This window comes from Podarcis cretensis (genome assembly GCF_951804945.1).
Source record: "Podarcis cretensis genome assembly, chromosome: 14".
NCBI lineage: Eukaryota > Metazoa > Chordata > Lepidosauria > Squamata > Lacertidae > Podarcis > Podarcis cretensis.
This window is the reverse complement of record NC_137183.1, coordinates 8675796-8699011: the sequence shown is the minus strand read 5'-3', so window position 1 is coordinate 8699011 and position 23216 is coordinate 8675796. Positions and strand designations below refer to the sequence as shown.

The window sequence follows — 23216 nt, the reverse complement described above, 5'->3', positions numbered from 1 at the left end:
ACCCCCATCATTCTGCCCGGACGCTGAGGTCCAGCGCCGAGGGCCTTCTGGCGGTTCCCTCATTGCGAGAAGCAAAGCTACAGGGAACCAGGCAGAGGGCCTTCTCGGTCGTGGCGCCTGCCCTGTGGAACGCCCTCCCATCAGATGTCAAAGCAATAAATAACTACCTGACATTCAGAAGACATCTTAAGGCAGCCCTGTTCAGGGAAGTTTTTAATCTGTGATATTTTAGTGTATTTTTGGTTTTTATGGAAGCCGCCCAGAGTGGCTGGGGAAACCCAGCCAGATGGGCGGGGTACAAATAAAAAATTATTATTATTATTATTATTATTATTATTATTATTATTATTATTATTATTTTTGTGGGGAGGTTAGACAATGTTGCATTGAGCAAAAGTTACCCTACACTTCCCAGTGCATTTCTCTATCACTTTCCTTATCGACATCTGGGGGAGAGAGGAAGGTGGGTTCCTTGCCCAAGAGCTAGAAGTCAACTGCAATTGTGCAACCTGAGATTGCTGTTAGGTGATTGAATCCCATCCCTATATAGTGACCATTTGGGTGGGATACAACAAAGTTGTTTTATGCTTGGAGCAAAGTCTGCTCACACAATGGGACTTTTTCGTTATGTCACCCCCCACCCTGTGCCCCCTAAATCTGCTCTGGAGGTTTGAGGGAAAGCCCAAATAAGTTTAGGAGGTGTACAGGAGGAGGGGAGAGGGGAAATGTCATGTTGCATAAACTGATCTCGTTCTACACATGCATAGCCCACTTAACTTTATGTCGAATCCTTAAGTAAAGGAAGAGCACTGTGAATAGGGAAAAGCTATGTGAATCATGGGATGCGGGTGGCGCTATGGGTTAAACCACAGAGCCTAGGACTTTCTGATCAGAAGGTCAGCGGCTTGAATCCCCGTGATGGGGTGAGCTCCCGTTGCTCGGTCCCAGCTCCTGCCAACCAAGCAGTTCGAAAGCACGTCAAAGTGCAAGTAGATAAATAGGTACCACTCTGGTGGGAAGGTAAACGGCGTTTCCATGCGCTGCTCTGGTTCGCCAGAAGCGGCTTAGTCATGCTGGCCACATGACCCGGAAGCTGTACGCCGGCTCCCTCGGCCAATAAAGCGAGATGAGTGCCACAACCCCAGAGTCAGTCACAAACTGGACCTAATAGTCAGGAGTCCCTTCACCTTATGTGAATCATATTAGGTGAGTGTTTCCTTAAAAGTTTGAACCAATTTTGAAGTCAGCTGTAGAGCTTGCCTTTCTGGCTTGATCCAGGTCAATATGGTGATGGATGGATTCCTAGGCGACAGATCTCAAGGGAATAGGAAGGAGGAGGAGGGTGGGTTTTAATGAAAAGCAAACACCTGAGAACAGGAACGTTATGCTAACATAGCCCTGCATGGATCCAACCCCATTGTGTCAGGATATCTTTCAGGCATAAGGAGATCCATCGAACGGTGTCTCACGAGACGTATCTTTGGATGCGTTTCAAAGAAATGTTATTTCCCCAGGGTGTCTGAAGAAATATAGCCACCGAGAAGAGAGATTATTCAATTTCCTGTGGGAGACAATGGGGCAAAGGATGGCCTACACCTAATGAATATTTACTTCCAGCCAGCCTTGCTAGAACTCTGAATAGCCTTGTTTGAAATGAGGACACTGGGTGATTTACAGTTCCAACCATTCAGTTTAGGAGCATGTATGCATCCAAGGATATTTTAAGCAGAACAGCATGGCTTCAAAAGGTTTGCAGCTGAGTGGACTAACTAGAGCTTTCCCCAACCAGGTGCTCAGTAGATGTTTTAGATTACAACTCCCTTCTGCACTGGCCAGCACCACCAGTGGTCAGGGATGGCAGGACTTTTGGTTCAACTGCATCTGGAGGGCACCAGACTGAGAAGGTCTGGTGCAGAACATCTGAAACAGAAAAAAGAAGGGGTGTTAAAAAGTCATCTTTGCATCATCTTGTCCCTGCTGGAAACGACAGGGATGGGTTGCCTGGAAGTTGTTCTCTGGGTATAAAATGCACATTCAGAAAGATCACATGGTAAGCCCTTCCTTGACTCTGCTATTTCTTTATTTCTGCAAGTGGAAGGTCACATTGTGAACTTCTGCCCTCGTTTAAGAAACTGTAGACAAAAAGTATCTCAGGGAGAAGCGTTCAAAACTAGCCATACCACTTGCTTCATAGAATGTCAAATTTTCTGTGTAAGTTGACTGGGGCTGATGGGAGTTGTAGTCCAAAAGATTTGGAGGGCATCACTTTGGGAGAGGCTAGAGTAAATGAACTTCTTAAATGTGTGTTCTTCATCAAGCCATCTTATCTCAAGCCCCATCCTCTCTTCTCCATCTGCTGCCATAGCTGAGCTCTTCAGCTTTGGCCAAAAATGCAAGGCGGGACAATGAGCAAAATGTGTGATGCTCCTAGGGCAAAGCTAGCCAATGCAGTGCTCTCCACATATTGTTGGATTTCAGCTCCCATCAGTCCCAGTCAGCCTGGCCTATGGACAGGGTTGATGGCAGTAGGAGTCCTGAGGTGTTTAGGACTCCAGCTCCATTGGCTAGCCTTGTCCCTCTTTGGAGTGGAAAATATTCACAGAACTGTTCTGTCACCCTCGTTTGAGCATCCGCAGGAGACTGCCCTGTGTGTACAAGGAAAAGGCAACAGGAAGAATTATGGCACTTACCTGGTACAAGGTTCTGATGCTGTCAAGTTTTTTCGATGTATTTTTTAAAGCTCTTTCTTTATCTATTCTCCAGAATCAAGTTCAGAGATGAAAACATGCCTTCATACTAGGGATAGGTCAATCTATTGGTTTAGTTTCTCTATTTTTTCCCTCTTTTTTCCAATCTTATATTCAGTTTGTGATTGATTGATTGATTGATTGATTGATTGATTCAAAACATCCTCATGAAAATCCACCAGTGTTTTAGTGTGAATATCTCCTAAGCCACACCTTTTTGCAAAGCAGCATTTCCCTAATATAAGGCATTTTTGTAGGCTGCTTTCACCAATATAGGCATGTTTCGCCTCACTTTACCCTGGTGTATGCATTTTTGTACACATGGCTTGGCTGCAGAACTGCATTGCAAAATTTGTGCAAATTTCAAAAGATGGGCTGCCTTTCAGTTTCTGTCCTGTTTCTGGAAGTGTGAATTCGTAGATTTACTTTTAAATGCAAATTCAATCAAATTGCTCCAACAAGCATAGTCCTAAGTACTTTTAAGTAGCTAGCAATACCCTGTTATTGCCCCTAGTGTCCCAGTTTGGTATTTGGAGAGACAACGTTGTAGTTTTAGAGATGCCCGTAAAACAGCATCTAGGCGGCTGACAGGAGGCCATACTGCTTTTTCCTGAGAGAGGCACGTCCAACACTGAGAAGAATGTTAAGCTTTGCGAGGTGCTCCTACAAGAGAGAGCCATTAGTTAATAGCAGTGTAATTGATTTCCAGCCACTAAGAACGTAGGTGAACCATTTGACTTGGGTCATTAGTGGCAGCACTCATGAATATTCTCGACCATCTTAGCTGTGGGCAGCTTGAGACAAGAGGCAGCGAAGTTCCAGGAAACCCCTCCAGCATCCACTCTGCCTCCTTGAATACATTAAGCCGTCCTCCCTGATCTTTGGCTTCATCAGGGGGTTATCATGCAAGGCCATGCTAGAACAGGCCATCCCAGCAGCAAATGAGTAACTCTCGTGTTTGCAGGGAACGGTGTAGAGGGATGGAGAAATGTGATTCCCTTTGCATTTAAAGCTGAATCTTTCAAATCTGCACTTTCTGATACAATACAGTGGTGCCTCGCAAGACGAAATTAATCTGTTCCGCGAGTCTCTTCATCTAGCGGTTTTTTCGTCTTGCGAAGCAAGCCCATTGACGGCTTAGCGGATTAGCGCTATTAGCGGTTTAGCGGCTTTTAGCGGCTTAGCGGCTTAGCAGATAAGCAGATAAGCGGCTTAGCGGCTTAGAAAAAGGGGGGAAAGGGGGGGGAACCCGCAGGAACTCGCAAGACATTTTCGTCTTGCGAAGCAAGCCCATAGGGAAATTTATTTTGCGAAGCGCCTCCAAAACGGAAAACCCTTTCGTCTAGCGGGTTTTCCGTCTTGCGAGGCATTCGTCTTGCGGGGCACCACTGTATGTGAGCTGAAACACAGCCCCTTTGTAATTTGCACTCCAAATTTGGCAATGTAGCTCTGTGGCCAAGTAAGGGTCCTGTATCTTTTCCCCAGAAGTTGGTGGTGGGGAGAAACCCACCTCCTGGGAAAGATTAAGCTGCCCCTTCTTCTCCCTTCACTTGCAATGCCCTATTCAAGAACTTAGTGTCTGTGGCTGCTTCTGGAGTAGGGAAAGTTATGTGGAACATATAGTTTGACCCTTCATTGCTGTAATTGAAGGGCTGTGTTTGAAAGGAGACAGGTTGTTAGCTTGGGTTAGAGCAGCGGTTCTCAACCCGTGGGTCCCCAGATGTTGTTGGACTACAACTCCCATCATCCCTGAGCTCTGGCCTTGCTAGCTAGGGGTGATGGGAGTTGTAGTTCAACAACATCTGGGGATCCACAGGTTGAGAAAGGCTGGGTTAGAGCATCTGTTCTGCATGCAAGAAGCCACAGGTTGAATCCCCAGGTAGGGCTGGAGGAGATGCTGTGGCGAACACACAGGGTCCCCGGACATTTCACTATTGATCCCTGTGCCACCGCTTTATTTCTCGCTGCCACCACCCAGGCTCTACCTGGTACAATACTGAGTCCAGTCAGGTTTAAATTGGAACATAAACTTCTGTTTATTTATTGCAGTTTAACAAGCGTGTGGTTTCATAAACGGTATCGGTCAATTACAATCATAGGGTGCCTATCCAGACCTATAACTTCCGCTACCTGCTCTCACTCACTAAACCACCTCTCAGATATTCACTTGTCTTCCTAGCTCCTAACTGTTCCTGACTCAGCTTATTTCTCTACACTAACTCAACCTACTCCCAGACTCTATCCCAATTCACTCCCACTCCAACCAACCACCCAACTCCCAACGAACTCCCCCTTTCGCCCCTCTCAGAGCCGGTTTTATAGTCCCTCTGACTCCACCCCCTGGGTTCTGATTGGGTAACTTGTTTAACTAATTCACCTCCAGCACTCTCATATGTTAACGTCACAGATGCCTGGTTTGAAACCCTGGAGAGCTGCTGCCAGCCAGTGTAGACAGATCTGCTGTAGATGTACCAACGGTATGACTCATTATAAGTCAGCTTCCTATGTTCATATGTGTCAGAGCTGCCTCCAGGTCCCAGCTCACAGAGGACCAACGCTAGGCTGTAGTTATGTACAAAAGTCTTTATTGAGATTCAGTCTCCATTTTAAAGCCGCAGCGTGCAGCTCTACGTCCCGACCTTAGACCGGCGAAGTCCTGTCTGAGTCTCCTCCCCCTCCACACCAGTTTAAGACTCTCGCTTTGGTCCACCTCTTCCTAAATTCCTTTCTCCTCTGGGCCCTCCTGCCCGCTAGGGTCTCATCCTTCCTGGACTCCTCTGACGCTGACCCTGACGATTCTTGCCCCTCCTTCCGGCGGGCTTTAGGACCTGGTTCCCTATCCGGGCTACCTTCTGTGCCGCTCGCCTGTACCTTTGAACTTGGCGCGCGCGCCCAGCCTGCAACTTTCCTCTTAACCGTTAACTCGCTCTCTGATGGAGGCGTGGTCCACCCTGACTCATCTTCTCTCGCTGGTGGTGCATGTGTGGGCTCTGACACCTGGAACTCCTCCCCCCCACTACGCTCTGGTGGGGAAGCTGGTCCTGATTTGCAACTGCTGCTCTGGGAGTCCCCGCTGGCCCCTTGCTTCTGGGGTGTCCCCCTTGGGTCGCCCCTTGTCCTGCCCATCGGCGCCCCCTTCTGTGAATCTTCCGATTCGCTGGAGAGGCTCATGGAATCTATCGAGCTGCTGTCATATTCTCCTACGCTGCCCTCGGATTGCTCCCCCTCGCTTTCCATCTCCTCTCCTCCCTGCGCTCCCGCTGAGTCCCTGACATCCATCCCCCCCTCGAAGCCCCCCCTTCCCCCCTCCCCCTCTTCTGGCGTGGGTTCCGGGTGCTCCAATGCTATGGGGGTGCCTGCCGGATACCGGTCTTCCCCCCTGGCATGCTGCCAGTCCGTGACGGGTACATCGACGTCGCTCTCCTCCGCTTCCATCTCGTTGCCGGCGTGCTCGAAACCAGGATCCTCCCCCAACCCGTCCATGCCCCCTTGTTCCCCCATTTCCTCTGGGTAGTCTGCGTGCCAGGGCCCTCTGAGCAGTCTCCTGCGCCACTCCTCCTCGGGTTGAGTGTCCCACCAATAAGAGCGCTCCGCACCCAAGTCTGAGACCGACCCCTCCGGCGAGGTAGTCTCTGGAACCGTCTCCTCAGCCGAGGAGAACCCCTGAAACGTACTGGCTGAGAGTGTGGGGGTGAAAAGATATTCATCAAAATAATCCTCCGGCATGGGCCTGTGTGGGAAGAGTGCGTGGAACTCGTCTTTGAGGTAGTGCTCCTCCACCGCATAGTACGGCACCCAGCTGTTGGCGCTGGCCGGGGCACCTTCCCTTGCGATGAGATATTCGACGCCCTCTTCCCCCCATCTTGAGTCCAAAATCTCCGTCACCTCGTTGATTGGCCCCGCCCTCGGCGACCCCCCTGTCATGGGTGCATCTCTAAGCGGACTGGGAGCTGTCCCTGGCTCCTGAAACCTGTGAGGTGCCTTGTAGGGCGTTAGCACCGATCTATGAAAGACCGGGTGCATTCTGGAACCCTCCGGTAGTGTCAAACGGAAAGCCACTGGGTTGATCTGTGCCTCGACTAGGTAAGGGCCCAACTGCTTGTGTCCTAGCTTCTTCTTAGCTAAGGATCTGGCCGGCACTGCCTGGGCCGCTAACCAGACCCAGTCCCCTACCCGTATGTCCTCCCCCACTCTTCTGTGTTTGTCTGCTTGCATCTTGTATACGTGTTTTGCTAGGTCTAACTGTCTACGGAGCTGTTCATGGACCTCCTGTAACTCCTCTGCCAATGCCTCTGCTCCCTGTGGCTCCCCCTCCCCCTCTTTCTCTAAGCCCGGGAAGGTCCTGGGATGTCGCCCGTGGTTGGCAAAAAACGGTGTCACCCCCGTGGACACGTGTTGTGTGTTGTTGTAGGCAAACTCGGCCAGGGGCAGATAGTCCACCCAGGTCGAGGGCTGCTGGTTGGCGTAACATCTCAGGTACTGCTGCATGACGGCGTTGACCCTCTCCGCTTGTCCGTTGGTCTGCGGGTGTCTTGCCGACGCTAGGTTGACCTTGACGTTCAGGATTCCCATCAGCTTCCGCCAGAAACTCGAGATGAACTGGCGCCCCCTGTCGGACAGGATAGACCGTGGCAGGCCGTGCACCTTGAACACGTGGTCTATGAACAGCTTGGCTGTCTGTTCCGCTGTGGCCACCTTCGCGCAAGGAATGAAGTGCGCCATCTTGGTGAACATGTCGACTACCACGAGTACTGCTGTTTTGCCCCTCGAGCTGGGCAGGTCAGTGACAAAGTCCAAGGCTACCCTCTCCCACGGTTCGGACGGGGTCTGTAGCGGTTCTAACAGTCCCGCCGGCGGTCTGTGTACTGGCTTGGCCCTTTGGCAGGTGTCGCACCTCGTGACGTAATCCGCGACTTCTCCCCGCATCTTGGGCCACCAAAAGTCTCTGGCTACTAATTCCACTGTCTTTTCCTTGCCGAAATGTCCGGCGCTGGGTGCGTCGTGTAGCTGTTGCAGTACTGTCGCGCGGAGTTCATCTCCCGGTACGTAGATGGCCCCCTTGCGGAGGAGCAGTCCGTCGCGTATCTGGAACTCGTCGTCCTTTGCCGTGCCGCTGCGCACCTCCTCCATCTTGGAGCGCGCGAAGGAATCTGTTAGCAGCTCGCGCCGTATCGCTTCCAGGTCTACTGTGGCAGAAGCGCATGCCCACGCCTTGGGTGCGAAAATGTGTTTGGCCGCTACCGGTGCTGCTTCCTCCAGATACTGCGGCTTCCTGGATAGCGCATCAGCCATGACGTTGTTGTCTCCGGGGATATATTCTATCCTGAAGTCGAAATCCGCAAAGAACTCCGCCCAGCGGATGTGTCTCTGGTTCAGGAACCGCGCCGTGCGCCAGTACTCCAGGTTCTTATGGTCCGTGCGAACTTGCACCGTGTGTTTGGCTCCGATGAGGAAGTGCCGCCACGCCTTGAATGCTGCATGAATGGCCAGCAACTCTCTGTCCCAGATGGTGTAGTTCTGCTCCGACTTGCTGAGTTTCCTGGAGTAGAAAGCACACGGCCTCCAATCCCCTTGCGGGTCTCGCTGCAACAGGACTGCCCCCACGGCTCTGTCGGAGGCATCCGTCTCCACCCTCATGGGCTTGCTGGGGTTCACATGCAGCAGTTGTTCCTCGGAAGCAAAAAGACGCTTGAGCTTCTGAAAGGACTGCTCCGCCTGCTCCGTCCAGATGAACTTCTTCTTCTTGGAGCTGAGGGTGTCCGTGATGGCCGCCGTCTGCATAGCGAAACCCTTGATGAACTTGCGATAAAAGTTAGCAAAGCCGACAAACCTCTGGACCTCCTTCCGATTGCGCGGGCTCTTCCAGTCCAGTACTGATCGTACCTTGGCACTGTCCATGGCGATTCCCTTGTCGGACAGCTTGTAGCCCAGGAAATCCACCTCCGTCATGTCGAACTGGCATTTCTCCAGCTTGGCGTAAAGCCTGTGCTCCCGTAGTCTTTGCAGGACTTCCTTGACATCTCCCTCGTGAGCCTCCTGCGATTCCGAGAAGATCAGAATGTCGTCCAGGAAGCAGACACACTTCTTGTAGAGGAGCCCCGCTAACACGTGATGCATGAATGCTTGGAAGCAGTGGGAGCCATTTTGTAAACCGAAGGGCATAACCCTATACTCATAGGTGCCCAAGGGCGTGAACATGGCCGTCTTCCACTCGTCGCCCTCCCGCATGCGTATAAGATTGTACGCCCCTCGTAGATCCAGCTTGGTGAAGATGCGTCCCTTCCTCACCGTCGCGAGCAAGTCGTCGATCTTGGGCATCGGGAAAGCCGTGGGCTTGGTTTTCGAATTTAAAATTCTGAAATCAACTACAAGCCTCTTCTGGGGCGTGTCCTTCTTCTTCACAAAGAACACAGGACTGCCCCCCACTGCTTTGGATTCTCGGATGAATCCCCGCTTCAAATTGTGATCTATGAACTCCCTGAGCTCTTGCAGTTCGTCTTCAGACATGGAGTACAGTTTTCCGGTCGGCAGCGTTGCCCCCGGCAGGAGGTCAATCTTGCAGTCGTAGGGTCTGTGGGGAGGCAGCTTGTCCGCTTCCTTCTCGCAGAAGACCTCCAAAAACGCCTTGTACTTGTCGGGTACCGCTTGCAGCATGCCCAGTTGTAGCTGTGGGTCATCCTCTTGCCCCTCGTCCTCCTGGTTAGTCATGATGCAATGTTCTGCGCAGTAGGAGGAGCAGAAGGTCAATTTACGCTGGTACCATGCCAATGCCGGGCTGTGCCTGTCCAACCAGCTCATGCCCAACACTATGGGCGTGTCTGACAGTTGGGTGACGTTGAAGCTGATGACTTCGCGGTGATTTCCAATGCGCATCACCATTGGCGGCGTTTGCTGTACCACCTGTCCCCCCAGCAATTCTCTTCCATCGACTGTCACTACTTTCAGGGGCATCGTGGCAGGCAGGAGCGCTATGCTATGTTGCTTGATGAAATCCACCCCCATAAAGTCTGCATTGCTACCAGAGTCAATGGTAATAGGCACTTCCATGGTGAGCCCATTGGGAAGCTGGAGTGTTGCGGTGAGCTGCACCACTGGTTTGGGCGGGAGGGGGTCTGTGGGCTGTAAGATTCCTGGGGACTGCTTTACTGATTCGTCTGGCTGGGCCCCAGCGGCTCTGCTTCCAGCCAGACTTCGTCGTTTCCCTGCTGCGGTTCCCTCTGCTGAACTGCTTCTGTTACTTTTGCTGAGGCTGCATTGTGCTTGTGGAGCCTCTGGGGGCACTCTTTTGCCATATGCTGAGCACTTTCGCAGATGTAACACTTCCTGTTCCCTCTAGGAGGCTTCACCTTGGCTGCTCCTGGTGTGAGGGCTCTGGTCGCTGACTGAGCCTTGGCACCACCTATCTCCATCGGCTCCTCTCCCCCTCCCAGTGGAGGCGTGGATTGAGCGCGCGCTGAGTCTCTGGGAAAGAAAGGAGGTGCCCTTGCTGGCGTGCGTCCCCAACGCCCTTCATCTTTGCTCCAGGGACGTTCTTCCAGCCGCACCCCAATCGTCAGCGCCTTCTGGACCACTTCTTGAGTGCTCCGTGGCCTCTCCCCCCTTGCGATTTCGTCTTTCACAGCCCCGTTGAGCCCCTCCCAGAACAGGTCCCTGACGGACGCTGAGTCCTTTTCCCATCCCAGCGCGTTGACCAATGCAAAAAAGCGGGAATGATATTGCCTTACAGTGGCTCTGCCTTGTTTCAGACCGTGAATCTCTCTTCTAGCGACATCCACATCTATCTCTGATAAAAAACAAGCGTCCATCGCCTTAATGAAGGCTTTTGCGTTTTGGAGGGCTGGATCATTATCTCTCCACAGATTGCGCAACCACGCTTTAGCTTCTCCATGGAGATGCGTTAGTATGAAGCCTACTTTCTCCTGCTCATCTCTAAAGTCCTTCTCCAGCAACTTTAGCGCAAAAACTACGTCTGCTCTGAAGTTAGGATATTGCTGCAGACTCCCATCGAAATGCGACACCAGGCTCCCCCCTCTCTTCCCGAGCCCGATCCCTTCGGATTTGGCTGCCGGTGGCCCCTGTTTAGTCAACATTTCCAACCTGTTTTGCAGATCCTTGCAGACAGCATCTGATTCCTCTTCTCTCCTCCTTGCCGCTCGTATTTCTGCGTTAAGTTGTACCACTGCTTCTTGCAAAGCTGCCAGTCGTTCTTCTGTAGTCATCTTGTGCTGCTTTTGTGAGCTCGCGAAGCACCAATCTTCGCCCCTCGCTGCGTCCTCTCACGTTGCGAGGTTCTTTGAAAGATGGGACAGGACTTACTGTCAGAGCTGCCTCCAGGTCCCAGCTCACAGAGGACCAACGCTAGGCTGTAGTTATGTACAAAAGTCTTTATTGAGATTCAGTCTCCATTTTAAAGCCGCAGCGTGCAGCTCTACGTCCCGACCTTAGACCGGCGAAGTCCTGTCTGAGTCTCCTCCCCCTCCACACCAGTTTAAGACTCTCGCTTTGGTCCACCTCTTCCTAAATTCCTTTCTCCTCTGGGCCCTCCTGCCCGCTAGGGTCTCATCCTTCCTGGACTCCTCTGACGCTGACCCTGACGATTCTTGCCCCTCCTTCCGGCGGGCTTTAGGACCTGGTTCCCTATCCGGGCTACCTTCTGTGCCGCTCGCCTGTACCTTTGAACTTGGCGCGCGCGCCCAGCCTGCAACTTTCCTCTTAACCGTTAACTCGCTCTCTGATGGAGGCGTGGTCCACCCTGACTCATCTTCTCTCGCTGGTGGTGCATGTGTGGGCTCTGACACCTGGAACTCCTCCCCCCCACTACGCTCTGGTGGGGAAGCTGGTCCTGATTTGCAACTGCTGCTCTGGGAGTCCCCGCTGGCCCCTTGCTTCTGGGGTGTCCCCCTTGGGTCGCCCCTTGTCCTGCCCATCGGCGCCCCCTTCTGTGAATCTTCCGATTCGCTGGAGAGGCTCATGGAATCTATCGAGCTGCTGTCATATTCTCCTACGCTGCCCTCGGATTGCTCCCCCTCGCTTTCCATCTCCTCTCCTCCCTGCGCTCCCGCTGAGTCCCTGACAATATGAAAGACAGATGGGTCTTTAAAATGCATGAAAATGCAACACTGAAAACACTGGTAGAGTTTAATCCAAGCCAGGATGTGTCATGCATTAGAATTCTTCTTTTTCAAGCTAGGGTTCAACCCTGGGCCATGGGATGTGGTAATAAGCTACATCCATTCTAATGAGTCTTTTCTGGGTAATGCTCTTAATTAGTCATACAGAGATCTGTTCTGCAAGTGTGCCCTTGGGCATGTGCAAAGTGCCTCTCCCGCACCACTGTGCAATTATAACTAGCCTCCACATAGCTGAGAAGAGGAGTTATGAGGTCATAACTTCCAGGCAGATTTGTGACTTGCCTTGGCTTTTTAGAAATCCTGCCCTGCACAGAGCCTCATTCCAGGGCAGGAAATGATGGCGCGGGGGGACACGAAACAGGTCCACAGGGTGCATGTCTTCTCATGTGCTACATTTTCAAGTATGCAATTTAATAATTGTGCATTGTTCCATGGGTCTAATAAATACTTATTTTATTAACAAGCTCAAAACTCTGTGTGGCTTCCCACCGGCATTCCCCAACATCTCCACTGTTAACAGATCAGAAAGAATGCATTCGACATGTGTCCTTCCCAACTAAGCGAACATATTCTAGAAAGTCAAGAGAAGGGCTGTGGGCAGATTTGTCCCCAAAATGGGGTTTACTTTTAGCTCAGTGAAGGGAAGAAAACTCAAGATGATGTCCAACCTTGTGGGTTCTCTTCTTGTCTGTAAAGAAGAGGTGTCTCATCCCCCTGCTCCCTTTGGGGACTTCTTAGTTCAGAGAAAAGCCAAGTAAGAGTTTAGAAAACCATGCCTGGCATGGAGAAAGTGGAAAGGTAAAAGTTTTTTTATCCTTCCTCTTTCAGAAGAACTAGTGGACACTGAAAAAAATTGAATGTTGGAAGACTCGGGGCAGAGAAATGCAGCGCATAGTTGGACTATGGAATTTGCTTCTTCAAGAGGCAATGGTGGCCACCAACTCGGATGGTATCAAAAGAGGATTAGGCAAATTTTTGAAGGATAAAGCTATCCATGGCTAGTAGCTATGATGACTATGTTCCAGCTTCATCAGTGGTTGGCATTGCTCCTCTTGAATACCAGTTGCTGAAAACAGCAAGTGGGCAGAGTACTGTTGCTCTCAGATCCTGCTTGCAGATCTACCGTATTTTTTGCTCTATAAGACTCACTTTTTCCCTCCTAAAAAGTAAAGGGAAATGTGTATGCGTCTTATGGAGCGAATGCAGGCTGCACAGCTATCCCAGAAGCCAGAACAGCAAGAGGGATTGCTGCTTTCACTGCGCAGCGATCCCTCTTGCTGTTCTGGCCTCTGGGATTCAGAATATTTTTTTTCTTGTTTTCCTCCTCCAAAAACTAGGTGCGTTTTGTGGTCTAGTGCATCTTATAGAGTGAAAAATACGGTAGTTGGACTAGAGGAGCTATTGGCTTGATCCATCAGACTCTCCTTATCCTCTTCTATGATATATGTTAATAATAATAATAATAATAATAATAATAATAATAATAATAATAATGGCAACCATAGCAACAATTCATTGGGTACTAAAACAACCAACTGCCCATAAATATTTATCAGGAAGAATTTCCAGATGGGCAACAAGGAGCCTAAAGGCTAACAATTTTTATGATGGCATCACAAATGCATGAAGTATAACCCTCAGATTTCAAAGCAATTGGAAGCCGAAATGTTTTGTGACACAAAAAATTCTCTGTTTTGTTAATGAACTGTAATTGAGCAATGGTAGTTATTAAAACAATCAGCTTGGCAGCGCTGAGTTAATTAACACGTTTGGTGGGAAAGGAAACCATTTTCTGTATTCAGGCCCCATGGAGTTGAACTTCTTGATGAGTTGCAGTCCAACACTGGAGCCTCTGGGCTTATCATTGGCCTTTGTCTTGCATACATTCTGGCTCTGATTGCATTTCCCTTATCTTCCGCAACCCCCAGTTCCTTTCTGAAGTTGCTGCTTACAAGGCCACCACCACCACTCTTGGTGGATTATTCTATGCATCTGATAATCTTCAACTTGCCTCTTTGTTGGTTTTACCAGGAATTGTCACTAACGACAATTAGTCGTGGTCTTCTTATATTACTCACTGTCCCCATTTCCCTCTCTTTGCCATTAGGGATGTGTTGTTGTTGTTTTTTTAAAAAAAATGTGAGTGTGCATCATTAGATTGGTCGCTCTGGGTTTCAGCCTCTTTATGCCAAGCCTATAAAAGTCGGTCAAGGCTGCAATCCAGAGCTTCACTGGACACAGTGGGACTTACATCTGAATATGCATAGGAAAGGCTGGCACTAGGTTTCTGGGATGCTGGACCAATTTGACCTGACTCTTTCTGAAACAGCTTCTGACACTCTATGTGATGGCTTCCTGCAGTCCCAGGAGGGGTGGGTGGGTGGGTGTCTAGTATGCCCTGGTCCATTTTGACACTCCAGTTTAAAGCCTCTTCCTTTCCTGTTTTCCTCCCACCCAGTACAAGCAAGTGGAGCAGTACATGTCCTTCCACAAGCTCCCAGCTGAGATGCGCCAGAGGATCCATGACTACTATGAACACCGCTACCAGGGCAAAATGTTTGACGAGGAGAGCATCCTGGGAGAGCTGAGTGAGCCACTGAGGGAGGTGAGTTGTATAGGAGAGGGGCAGCCGGCATCTGACTGAGGGGTTAACGCAACAAGGGTGGGACCCCATTGGGGACTGAAGAGTGTGTCCGGAACACTAAAGAGTTAGGCCTATTAAAGAAAACGTAGCAAGAGGTCAACAGATTAATCAACTCGCAGCTTTGTGTTAAGCTGATTAACCTGCTGATTGGTTAAATCTTTTAATGTCCACATAGGGAAGGAAAAATCCCAACAGCTTTCAAATAAGAAGCGTACAGTAGTACCTCGGTTTTTGAACTTAATCCATCCCAGAAGACCGTTCGGCTTCCAAAACATTCGGAAACCGAGGGACAAAGGGAGAATTTCAATTTCAATTGAGAAAACTGAAAAAGACACAGTGGAAGCTGTTTGACTTTTGAGGCGCGTTCGAAAATGGAAGCATTTACCTCCAGGTTTTCAGCATTCGAAAACCAAAACGTTCAAAAACTGAGGTACCACTGCATCTCCTTTTTTTCTGGATGGGGAGAGTGGGTGCAGCCTGGGAAGAGTTTTAAGGGCCTGGCTGAGAGGTCTGGAGGGCCACATTAGGCTCCCAGGCCTGAGACTCACCACCCCTGGTTTAAACAAGCAAATAAAACCACAACCACTTACTGAATTCCCACCCTCTCTCTCACGACCAGGAGATCATCAACTTCAACTGCCGGAAACTTGTGGCCTCCATGCCTCTGTTTGCCAACGCAGACCCCAATTTTGTGACATCCATGCTGACCAAGCTGCGTTTTGAGGTGTTTCAGCCGGGCGACTACATCATCCGGGAGGGGACGATCGGAAAAAAGATGTATTTTATCCAGCACGGGGTGGTGAGTGTACTCACCAAAGGCAACAAGGAGACCAAGCTGGCTGATGGTTCCTACTTTGGAGGTAAGCAAGGCCTGCCCTGTATGGATTTTATAGCTTCATAAATGTAGTGTTTAGGGATGCGGGTGGCGCTGTGGGTTAAACCACAGAGCCTAGGACTTTGCTGATCAGAAGGTTGGCGGTTTGAATCCCCGCGATGGGGTGAGCTCCTGTTACTCAGTCCCTGCTCCTGCCAACCTAGCAGTTTGAAAGCATGGCAAAGTGCAAGCAGATAAATAGGTACCGCTCTGGCGGGAAGGTAAACGGCGTTTCTGTTTGCTGCTCTGGTTTGCCAGAAGCGGCTTAGTCATGCTGGCCACATGACCCGGAAGCTGTACGCTGGCTTCCTCGGCAAATAAAGCGAGATGAGTGCCGTAACCGCAGAGTCGGTCATGACTGGACCTAATGGTCAGAGGTCCCTTTACCTTTACCTTTAAATGTAGTGTCACAGAGTTGCATCCAATGGAGCCCTAAGTTAAAGTCACTTAGCAGAAACGTTTTGCACCAGCAGAACACTGTTGTGCAAAAAGAATGCACAAGCAGTTTACTTTGTTGCCCAACAGATTGCAGAATCTGTTGCACAACAAATTTTCACTAGCACAACTGTTGCATTGGTGTCCTCTGTTGTGCAACATTAAAACTCATCAGTCTTCCAGCACAAGAATTCTTGCATTAGTGAACAGAGAATGTTGGATAAAAACTCCTAAGTCATTTATACCCAAATTTTGAATATACTGAACAACAGACCCTCACCTTTATAATACCAATTCATTTTTAAAAATGCACTGCCTAATGCTGTGAGCTTATCCATAAATCCCCTTTCCCCCCTAATCATTTGTTTCACTAGATTTGAATTATTATCTCCATACCAAAAACACCCAGAATCAAAAGGTAAATAACATAAAATATAACAGCCAAGCCAGTGGGTTTATCTCTAACTTTTTACATATATACACTGCTTTTGTGGGAGAAGCATCTGTGTGGGACACATAGCACCCCCTAGTGGTGCTAGCAGGGATTACATTAAGAGCCCAAACCGATAAACCTAACAGGAGCTGTCATAAGCAATTGATCCTGTATGTGGTAGACTGTCATGATTTCTTCCCCAGGCTCCCCAGGAACTGCATCGCATAATTTCATGCATCTTCCCAAAAGTACCATTCCTGCTATTCCTTGAAAGGAAGCTGTGGCAGTTAATCCAGCGAAAACCACCAGCCTATAAAAGTATCTGTGGCTCAAAGAACTTCTGATATTTAGAGATCTCTAGAAAGGTAGCCTTGGAAACTCAGTGCTGGCTGTGACCCAACATGGTACAGATTTTATTTTTGTGCAGCTCAGTCCTGGTGCTAGAAAGGTCAGATCCTTAACTGGCATAAGCCTTAGGCTGATTTTCCTAAATGTCCTGGTTAAGACAGCGATGGGAAACCTGTAGTCTTCAAAATATTGCTGGACCCCATCTCCCATCACCCCTCACCATTGCTTATGCTGGCTGGAGCTAATGGAACTTGTAGACCAGTAACATTTGGAGGGCTCTTCCATGGCTGTCAGCCTGCCAACCTAGCAGTTCGAAAGCACCCCCGGGTGCAAGTAGATAAATAGGGACCGCTTACTAGCGGGAAGGTAAACGGCGTTTCCGTGTGCGGCTCTGGCTCACCAGAGCAGCGATGTCACGCTGGCCACGTGACCCGGAAGTGTCTCCGGACAGCGCTGGCCCCTGGCCTCTTGAGTGAGATGGGCGCACAACCCCAGAGTCTGTCAAGACTGGCCCGTACGGGCAGGGGTACCTTTACCTTTACCTTTACTCCATGGCTGTCAACTTTCAGATTTGAAAATAAGGGATCAGCAGCCTCACCTGTCCTGGGGACAGTCTACGGGATATCTAACAATCCGGGATAGCAGTGGTAAACGGCGCTGGAATAAGGGAATTTCCCGCAAAAAAGGGAAGGTTGACAGCTATGGGCTCTCCACCCCCCCTCCCTGGGTGTAACACTGGAACTAGGAATCGGACCATGAGAAAGCAGCTTTCTCTCTCTTTCTTTTTTTTAAACCATTTTTATTTGATTTTTCCAATAAAATTATAAAAATCCAAATACATATCCACATACAGAGATTTATCAGAATCTCAGGACTCCATCCTGCCTACCTGGAGTCCTAATTTAAATATTTAAAACTGCATCTTCTTCCAAACTCTAACTTTTATATCAGTCCATATTGTCCATAGTAAGTGTTACACTACAAGTGAAATCAAATTCTTTATCTGGAAAGATGGAAAGAGATCGAAAGCAGCTTTCTCCAGCTTAATGCCCTCAAGGTGTTGTTGATCAATAGAGATACTCCCATGAGCTCCAGCTAAGCCTGGCCAATGGTCAGGCACGATGGTAGGTGAACATGAAGGACACCAGGTTAGGGAAGGCTGGGCTATGGGATCATGCTCGTCCTTCCATGCCAGGCACAAATTCCTCTCCCTCCTCTGTCCTTCACACCGATGGACACACAAACTCACATATACAGACCTCTTTCTGTCTCGCTTGCTATTGTGTATGACCATCAGCGTCCTGGATTGAGCTTGCTATGCCATATTGGTAAATCCAATTCTGAAGATGAGTTTAGCTGTGAAGCCAGTTTCACTTTGACCTGAGTTTGAAAGGGCCACGTGTCGGATTGAAATTGTGTAGAGAAGAAAGGAAGAATTCATGGCTCAAAAAGGGAGGAGTAGATGAGCTTTTGTGGAATTTCTTTTGGCCAAAACCCAAGCCATAAAAGCTAGTTTTAGTTGAGCACACACTTGGTAAATAGAAAGTCTCAAGCTCAGTCTTTCCCATCTGCAGTTGAAAAGGATCAGGGAAGAATCATTTGCCCAAGACCCTACCAGTTTGAGTAAGCCAAGAGTTGCCAAATTTTAGAGGTATCCATTTCTACACACGCATTCCTCCAATATATGAATTTTTGCAGACACTGCTGGGTTGAAGATCTCCATTTGGTGAACTTCAAAGGATACCAGTTTCTTTTACCTGTTGCTTCGCAAAATGCAAATTGGGTTCTTCCTCATTAAAATGCAGGACGAGATTGAATTCCTCCTCCATCCCTACCGGGCGTCAGGTTTGGAGGGGGAGTCACAAGTGCCTTTGGCTCAAATGCCACCAGGACAGGCAATCGTAACCCGCTCTGATCATGAGGTCGTAAGTCAGATCAAACACCGTCAGCCCTCGGCCCCAGAGGGACTTGGCTTTGGCAAGATGTGTCATGACCTTCTGTTCCCACTTGTGTAGCAGAGGTGATTAGCATGCGCTGAATGAACTAGCCATGCCTGGAACGATGCTTGATAGCAGAACCCAAGTGGCTAATTAGATGAATGAATTACTATGTAGGAGAAAGGTGAGAACAGTGAGGAAATTACCAGATAGAGAGTTCGCCCTATAAGCAAAAGAACCAAAGAAAGAAGTGTGATTATATACTTCACTGAATCGAGGGGGGTGGGGAGAGATTATACAGCACCAGTGTGTATAGGAAAATACAGAGAGGGCAGCACTAAGTGCACTAGCGGATGTTCTAGCCAGACATTTAGAACAAGTATAAAAATCCTGTATCTATCATCACCATGTATATGAATATGCAGCTCAAACCAGGTGTGATGAGATGTCAGGGACTGGCTGCACACTGAGGAGTGGTGGCTGGTTTCTGGGAAAGGGGCACCGGGAGAAGGTGGGTTGGAGGCTGACTTTGAAGAAGAGATCAGTGCTGACCTTTAAAATCCTAAAATATATCTGAAGGAGCCTAGTATACCTGAAGGAGTGTCTCCACCCCCATCGTTCTGCCCGGACACTGAGGTCCAGCACTGAGGGCCTTCTGGCGGTTCCCTTACTGCGAGAAGTGAGGTTACAGGGAACCAGGCAGAGGGCCTTCTCGGTGGTGGTGCCCGCCCTGTGGAACACCCTCCCATCAGATGTCAAGGAAATAAACAACTGACTTTTAGAAGACATCTGAAGGCAACCCTGTTTAAGGAAGTTTTTAATGTTTGATTTTGATCCTATTTTTAATATTCTGTTGGGGGCCACCCAGAGTGGCTGAGGAGGCCTGTCCAGATGGGCAGGGTATAAATAATAAAATTATTACCATTATTATTAATTATCCCTGATCCAGAGGAGCCTGTAGCGGTTGGGAGACAAGAGTCAGGGGCAGGAGAAGCTGCAAGATGGGAGAGTGAAAAACAGGTACAGGTGGCAGAAGAGAGGTCAGGCTTGTGCAGAGTCAAAGGCTTCCACACCCCGTTCTCCTGCCCCCACCTCTCTTGCTCCACTGTCTCCCAGGACCAGGAGAGGATTGAAGAGGGAGGAGCAGAGGCAGGTTACACGCAGGCACCGTCTCTGCCCGCTTGCTCACAGCTTGGGTGGGGGAGATACATAAGCCAGGGGCGGGCCTCTCCGTTTGAGTTCCTGTCTCATCAGGTGTACACCTAGGAGTAATGAGAGACATAGGACTGATGGACATGCCTTTCCCTAATTTGTATGTGTACTTTTGACGATAAAGAGTTAATTCTTCACCCAGGATATTCCTGGCCTAACAACATCATGTCATAAACTTACAGTAACCTGCTCTGGTCAAGGTTCCAGGGGCAAGCTGTGACCCTCTAGGGGTCAGCAACATTTTTCAGCCATGGTAAGGTCCACCATCCCTCAGATCATGTGGTGGGCCGGACTATATTTGGGGGGTGGGGGGGAATGAAAATGGGCTGGACTATATTTTGAAAAAAAATACAGTGGTACCTCAGGTTACATATGCTTCAGGTTACATACGCTTAAGTTTACAGACTCCGCTAACCCAGAAATAGTGCTTCAGGTTAAGAACTTTGCTTCAGGTTGAGAACAGAAATTGTGCTCCGGCGGCATGGCGACAGCAGGAGGCCCCATTAGCTAAAGTGGTGCTTCAGGTTAAGAACAGTTTCAGGTTAAGAACGGACCTCCAGAACGAATTAAGTACTTAACCCGAGGTACCACTGTATATGAATGAATTCCTATGCCCCACAAATAACCCAGAGATGCATTTTAAATAAAAGGACACTTTCTACTCATGTAAAAACACACTGATTCCCGGACTGTCTGCGGGCCAAATTTAGAAGGTGATTGGGCCGCATCCAGCCCACGGGGCCTTACGTTCCCTACCCCTGCTCTCTCGGAGCTCTCCCCAGGCCATACCCCTCTCTAGCCACACCCCTCTCTCCAGGCCACACCCCTTACTGATACTGACTTGCACCCTCCCTTTGCCTAGCTGGAATGTGTCTTTGAACTCTGATGACCCCTATTGCTTGCTTGTCTGCATGAGTATGTTTGGAATCTATCCTACTGCCCCCTTATTTTGCTTCTTGCCCTGCTTATCAGTGATATACACCCTCCAGAATATTGTCCAGAAGGGAATATGGCTCTGGGTCTGAGAAAGACCACCCACTCAGTGAGTTTTGGAGAATAGGGACCCTTTGTCTGCAATTCTGAATTATGGACTGGCTGGACACAGAAGAATGGTGGGAGGCGCCATCTGGGAAACCCCCAAGGGAAGAAGGCTCAGAGCCAGGGGATTGGTGGTGGAATGATGATGAGTGGTCAGAGGCAGAAGACTGAGAAGAAGAGGTGTCGGAAGCTGAAGGGCTAACAGGCCTTAGTGAGGAGGGAGAGTCTGTGGCAGAGGGAAGTTCAGAATCAGAGGCAGAAGCTGAAGCAGGAGAGGAGGGAGACCAAGAGGCAGAGATGAGTTAGGCTGGCGAAGAGTCATGGGAGTCTCCCCCTCCTGCTGCAACAATCTCCCCTCCTCCCTTTTCTCCCAGAACCAGAAGAGGTATGAAGAGTGAGGAGCAGAGACAGCTGTGTCAGTGGAGTCTCAGATTGTTTGAGAAGGACTTGGTGAGAAGGAGATTTAGTCAGCTGTGGGAAGGTGGGGATCTTCAGTCTCCACAACTGCCTCCTAGGGCCAAGACCTACCAAGAAGAGTTGCCATACTCATTAGGTCTGCCACCCCTAAGCAGATCTTCCTTGCTTCTTCTAATAAAGCGTTAACTTCACTTCCTTCTTGTGATTTATTGCTGGCTGACATAAATGCACTTGCAAAGGAATAAACGCCGTGGTGTTTATTATGTCATTCTAGAAATTTGCCTGCTGACTCGTGGCCGGCGGACGGCGAGTGTGAGAGCCGACACTTACTGCCGCCTCTACTCCCTCTCGGTGGACAACTTTAATGAGGTGCTTGAGGAGTATCCCATGATGAGGAGGGCTTTTGAAACAGTGGCCCTGGACAGACTGGACAGAATTGGTAAGTGGCTCACATGGTTATTGAGTTACCTGCAAACTTATAGGTAGACGGAAGCACTGGAAGCAAAATTCAGCATCCAGAGGTTCTCAGCTTCTATGCTTTAAAAAGCAAGTTTCTAGTCCTTGTCATTATTCAACTTTCTTTCACCAACAAATCCAGGAGAGAAGATACAGTGGTGCCTCGCAAGACGAAAAGAATCCGTTCCGCGAGTCTCTTCGTCTAGCGGTTTTTTCGTCTTGCGAAGCAAGCCCATTGACGGCTTAGCGGATTAGTGCTATTAGCGGCTTAGTGGCTTTTAGTGGCTTTTAGCGGCTTAGCAGATAAGCGGATAAGCGGCTTAGCGGCTTAGAAAAAAGGGGGGAAGGGAAAAAAAACCCGCAGGAACTCGCAAGACATTTTCGTCTTGCAAAGCAAGCCCATAGCAAATTCGTTTTGCGAAGCACCTCCAAAACGGAAAACTCTTTCGTCTAGCGAGTTTTCCGTCTTGCGAGGCACCACTGTAATCTGAATACACAAACAAAGCCAAACTCATTTCCCCCTCAACCATGCAAGAGAGATAAACAAAAGACTTAAGCTTCCAGTCCTCCTGACTGCAGAGACAAAACCGTTAAACATGTAGCTGTTGTCTGGTGAAATCTTCAAAGCCTAACATTTCTTGGTGTCAGGTGGAATGGCAGGAAGTAGAACTTCAGTGCCTTGGGGTGCTTTTTATTCTTCCCAGTGACTTTAATAGAAAGAGACAAAAACTACTAATCGACCACATTTGCAGGTTGCAGTTTTTCTTGAAAAGCAGGATTTGGTTTACCTTGGCGCAGAATTTTGATTATTTTTGAATGCAGGTTACTTGGCTCCTGGTTCTACATATGGCAAATGTGGGTGTGCTGTCCTTCATTTTCTCACCCATCCGTCTATGTCCTAACTCATACGTAACATTCAGAGCTGCTTTCTTGGGGAAGGGCCACAACTTAGTGGTAGAGCCTCCTTTTTGCATGGCAGAAGGTCCCAGATTCAATCCCTGGCATCTTCAGGTTGACTTTGCATCCGTCTGTCTCAGGAGGTGATGGAGGAGTGTGCCTTTGGGACTGAAGTCAAACTGTTGGAAGCTCACAGCGCCTGCTGTGGTTGTAGAGACTGATTTGGGAGAGCCATGTTTTCCTGCAACTGGGGCAGATGAAGGTGTCTGGTTGTGCTGCTGCAGACGAAAGAGCCCCCATTTGAAACCCTGAGGAGCTGCTGCCAGTCAGTGTAAACAAGACTGAATGAGATGGATCAGTGCTCCGACTCCATATAAGGCAGCTCCCTGTGTCCTTAATGTGTGTGCAACAACAGCACATTATCTTACCTAGTACTTCTTCATGCAGCGCAGGAGGCAGTGGTGGCTGCTACTGAGCAACAGCCCTTCCTACGCATTCTCTGCATGGTTAGAAGTTCCAGAGGAAGTGCTAGGTAGATTTGGCTTAGGTAGGTCTCATACTGTCTCTGTGGAATGTTTGTGTGTGGCATTGGGGACAAGGTGCATGGATGTGTGGGCTGCACACTTTCACAGGAGCAGGTGAGCTTT

General features: G+C 49.3%; 1 protein-coding gene and 1 long non-coding RNA gene across 3 annotated transcripts in view; one reads left to right on the top strand and one right to left on the bottom strand.

Annotated features, from left to right (window-relative positions):
* The window catches only part of HCN4 (hyperpolarization activated cyclic nucleotide gated potassium channel 4), a 136293-nt gene that overhangs the window by 106508 nt on the left and 6569 nt on the right, over nucleotides 1–23216 (top strand). For both annotated transcript variants that reach the window (XM_079953172.1, XM_079953171.1), the window contains 3 exons: nucleotides 14337–14483; nucleotides 15142–15382; nucleotides 21491–21655. In XM_079953172.1, the coding sequence (XP_079809298.1) occupies nucleotides 14337–14483; nucleotides 15142–15382; nucleotides 21491–21655 (553 nt within the window). The remainder of the gene's footprint in view (nucleotides 1–14336; nucleotides 14484–15141; nucleotides 15383–21490; nucleotides 21656–23216) is intronic.
* The window catches only part of LOC307203063, a 188764-nt gene continuing 170306 nt past the window's right edge, over nucleotides 4759–23216 (bottom strand). Inside the window, exon 2 of the long non-coding RNA XR_013833120.1 lies at nucleotides 4759–5004. This is a non-coding gene — a long non-coding RNA (uncharacterized lncRNA). The remainder of the gene's footprint in view (nucleotides 5005–23216) is intronic.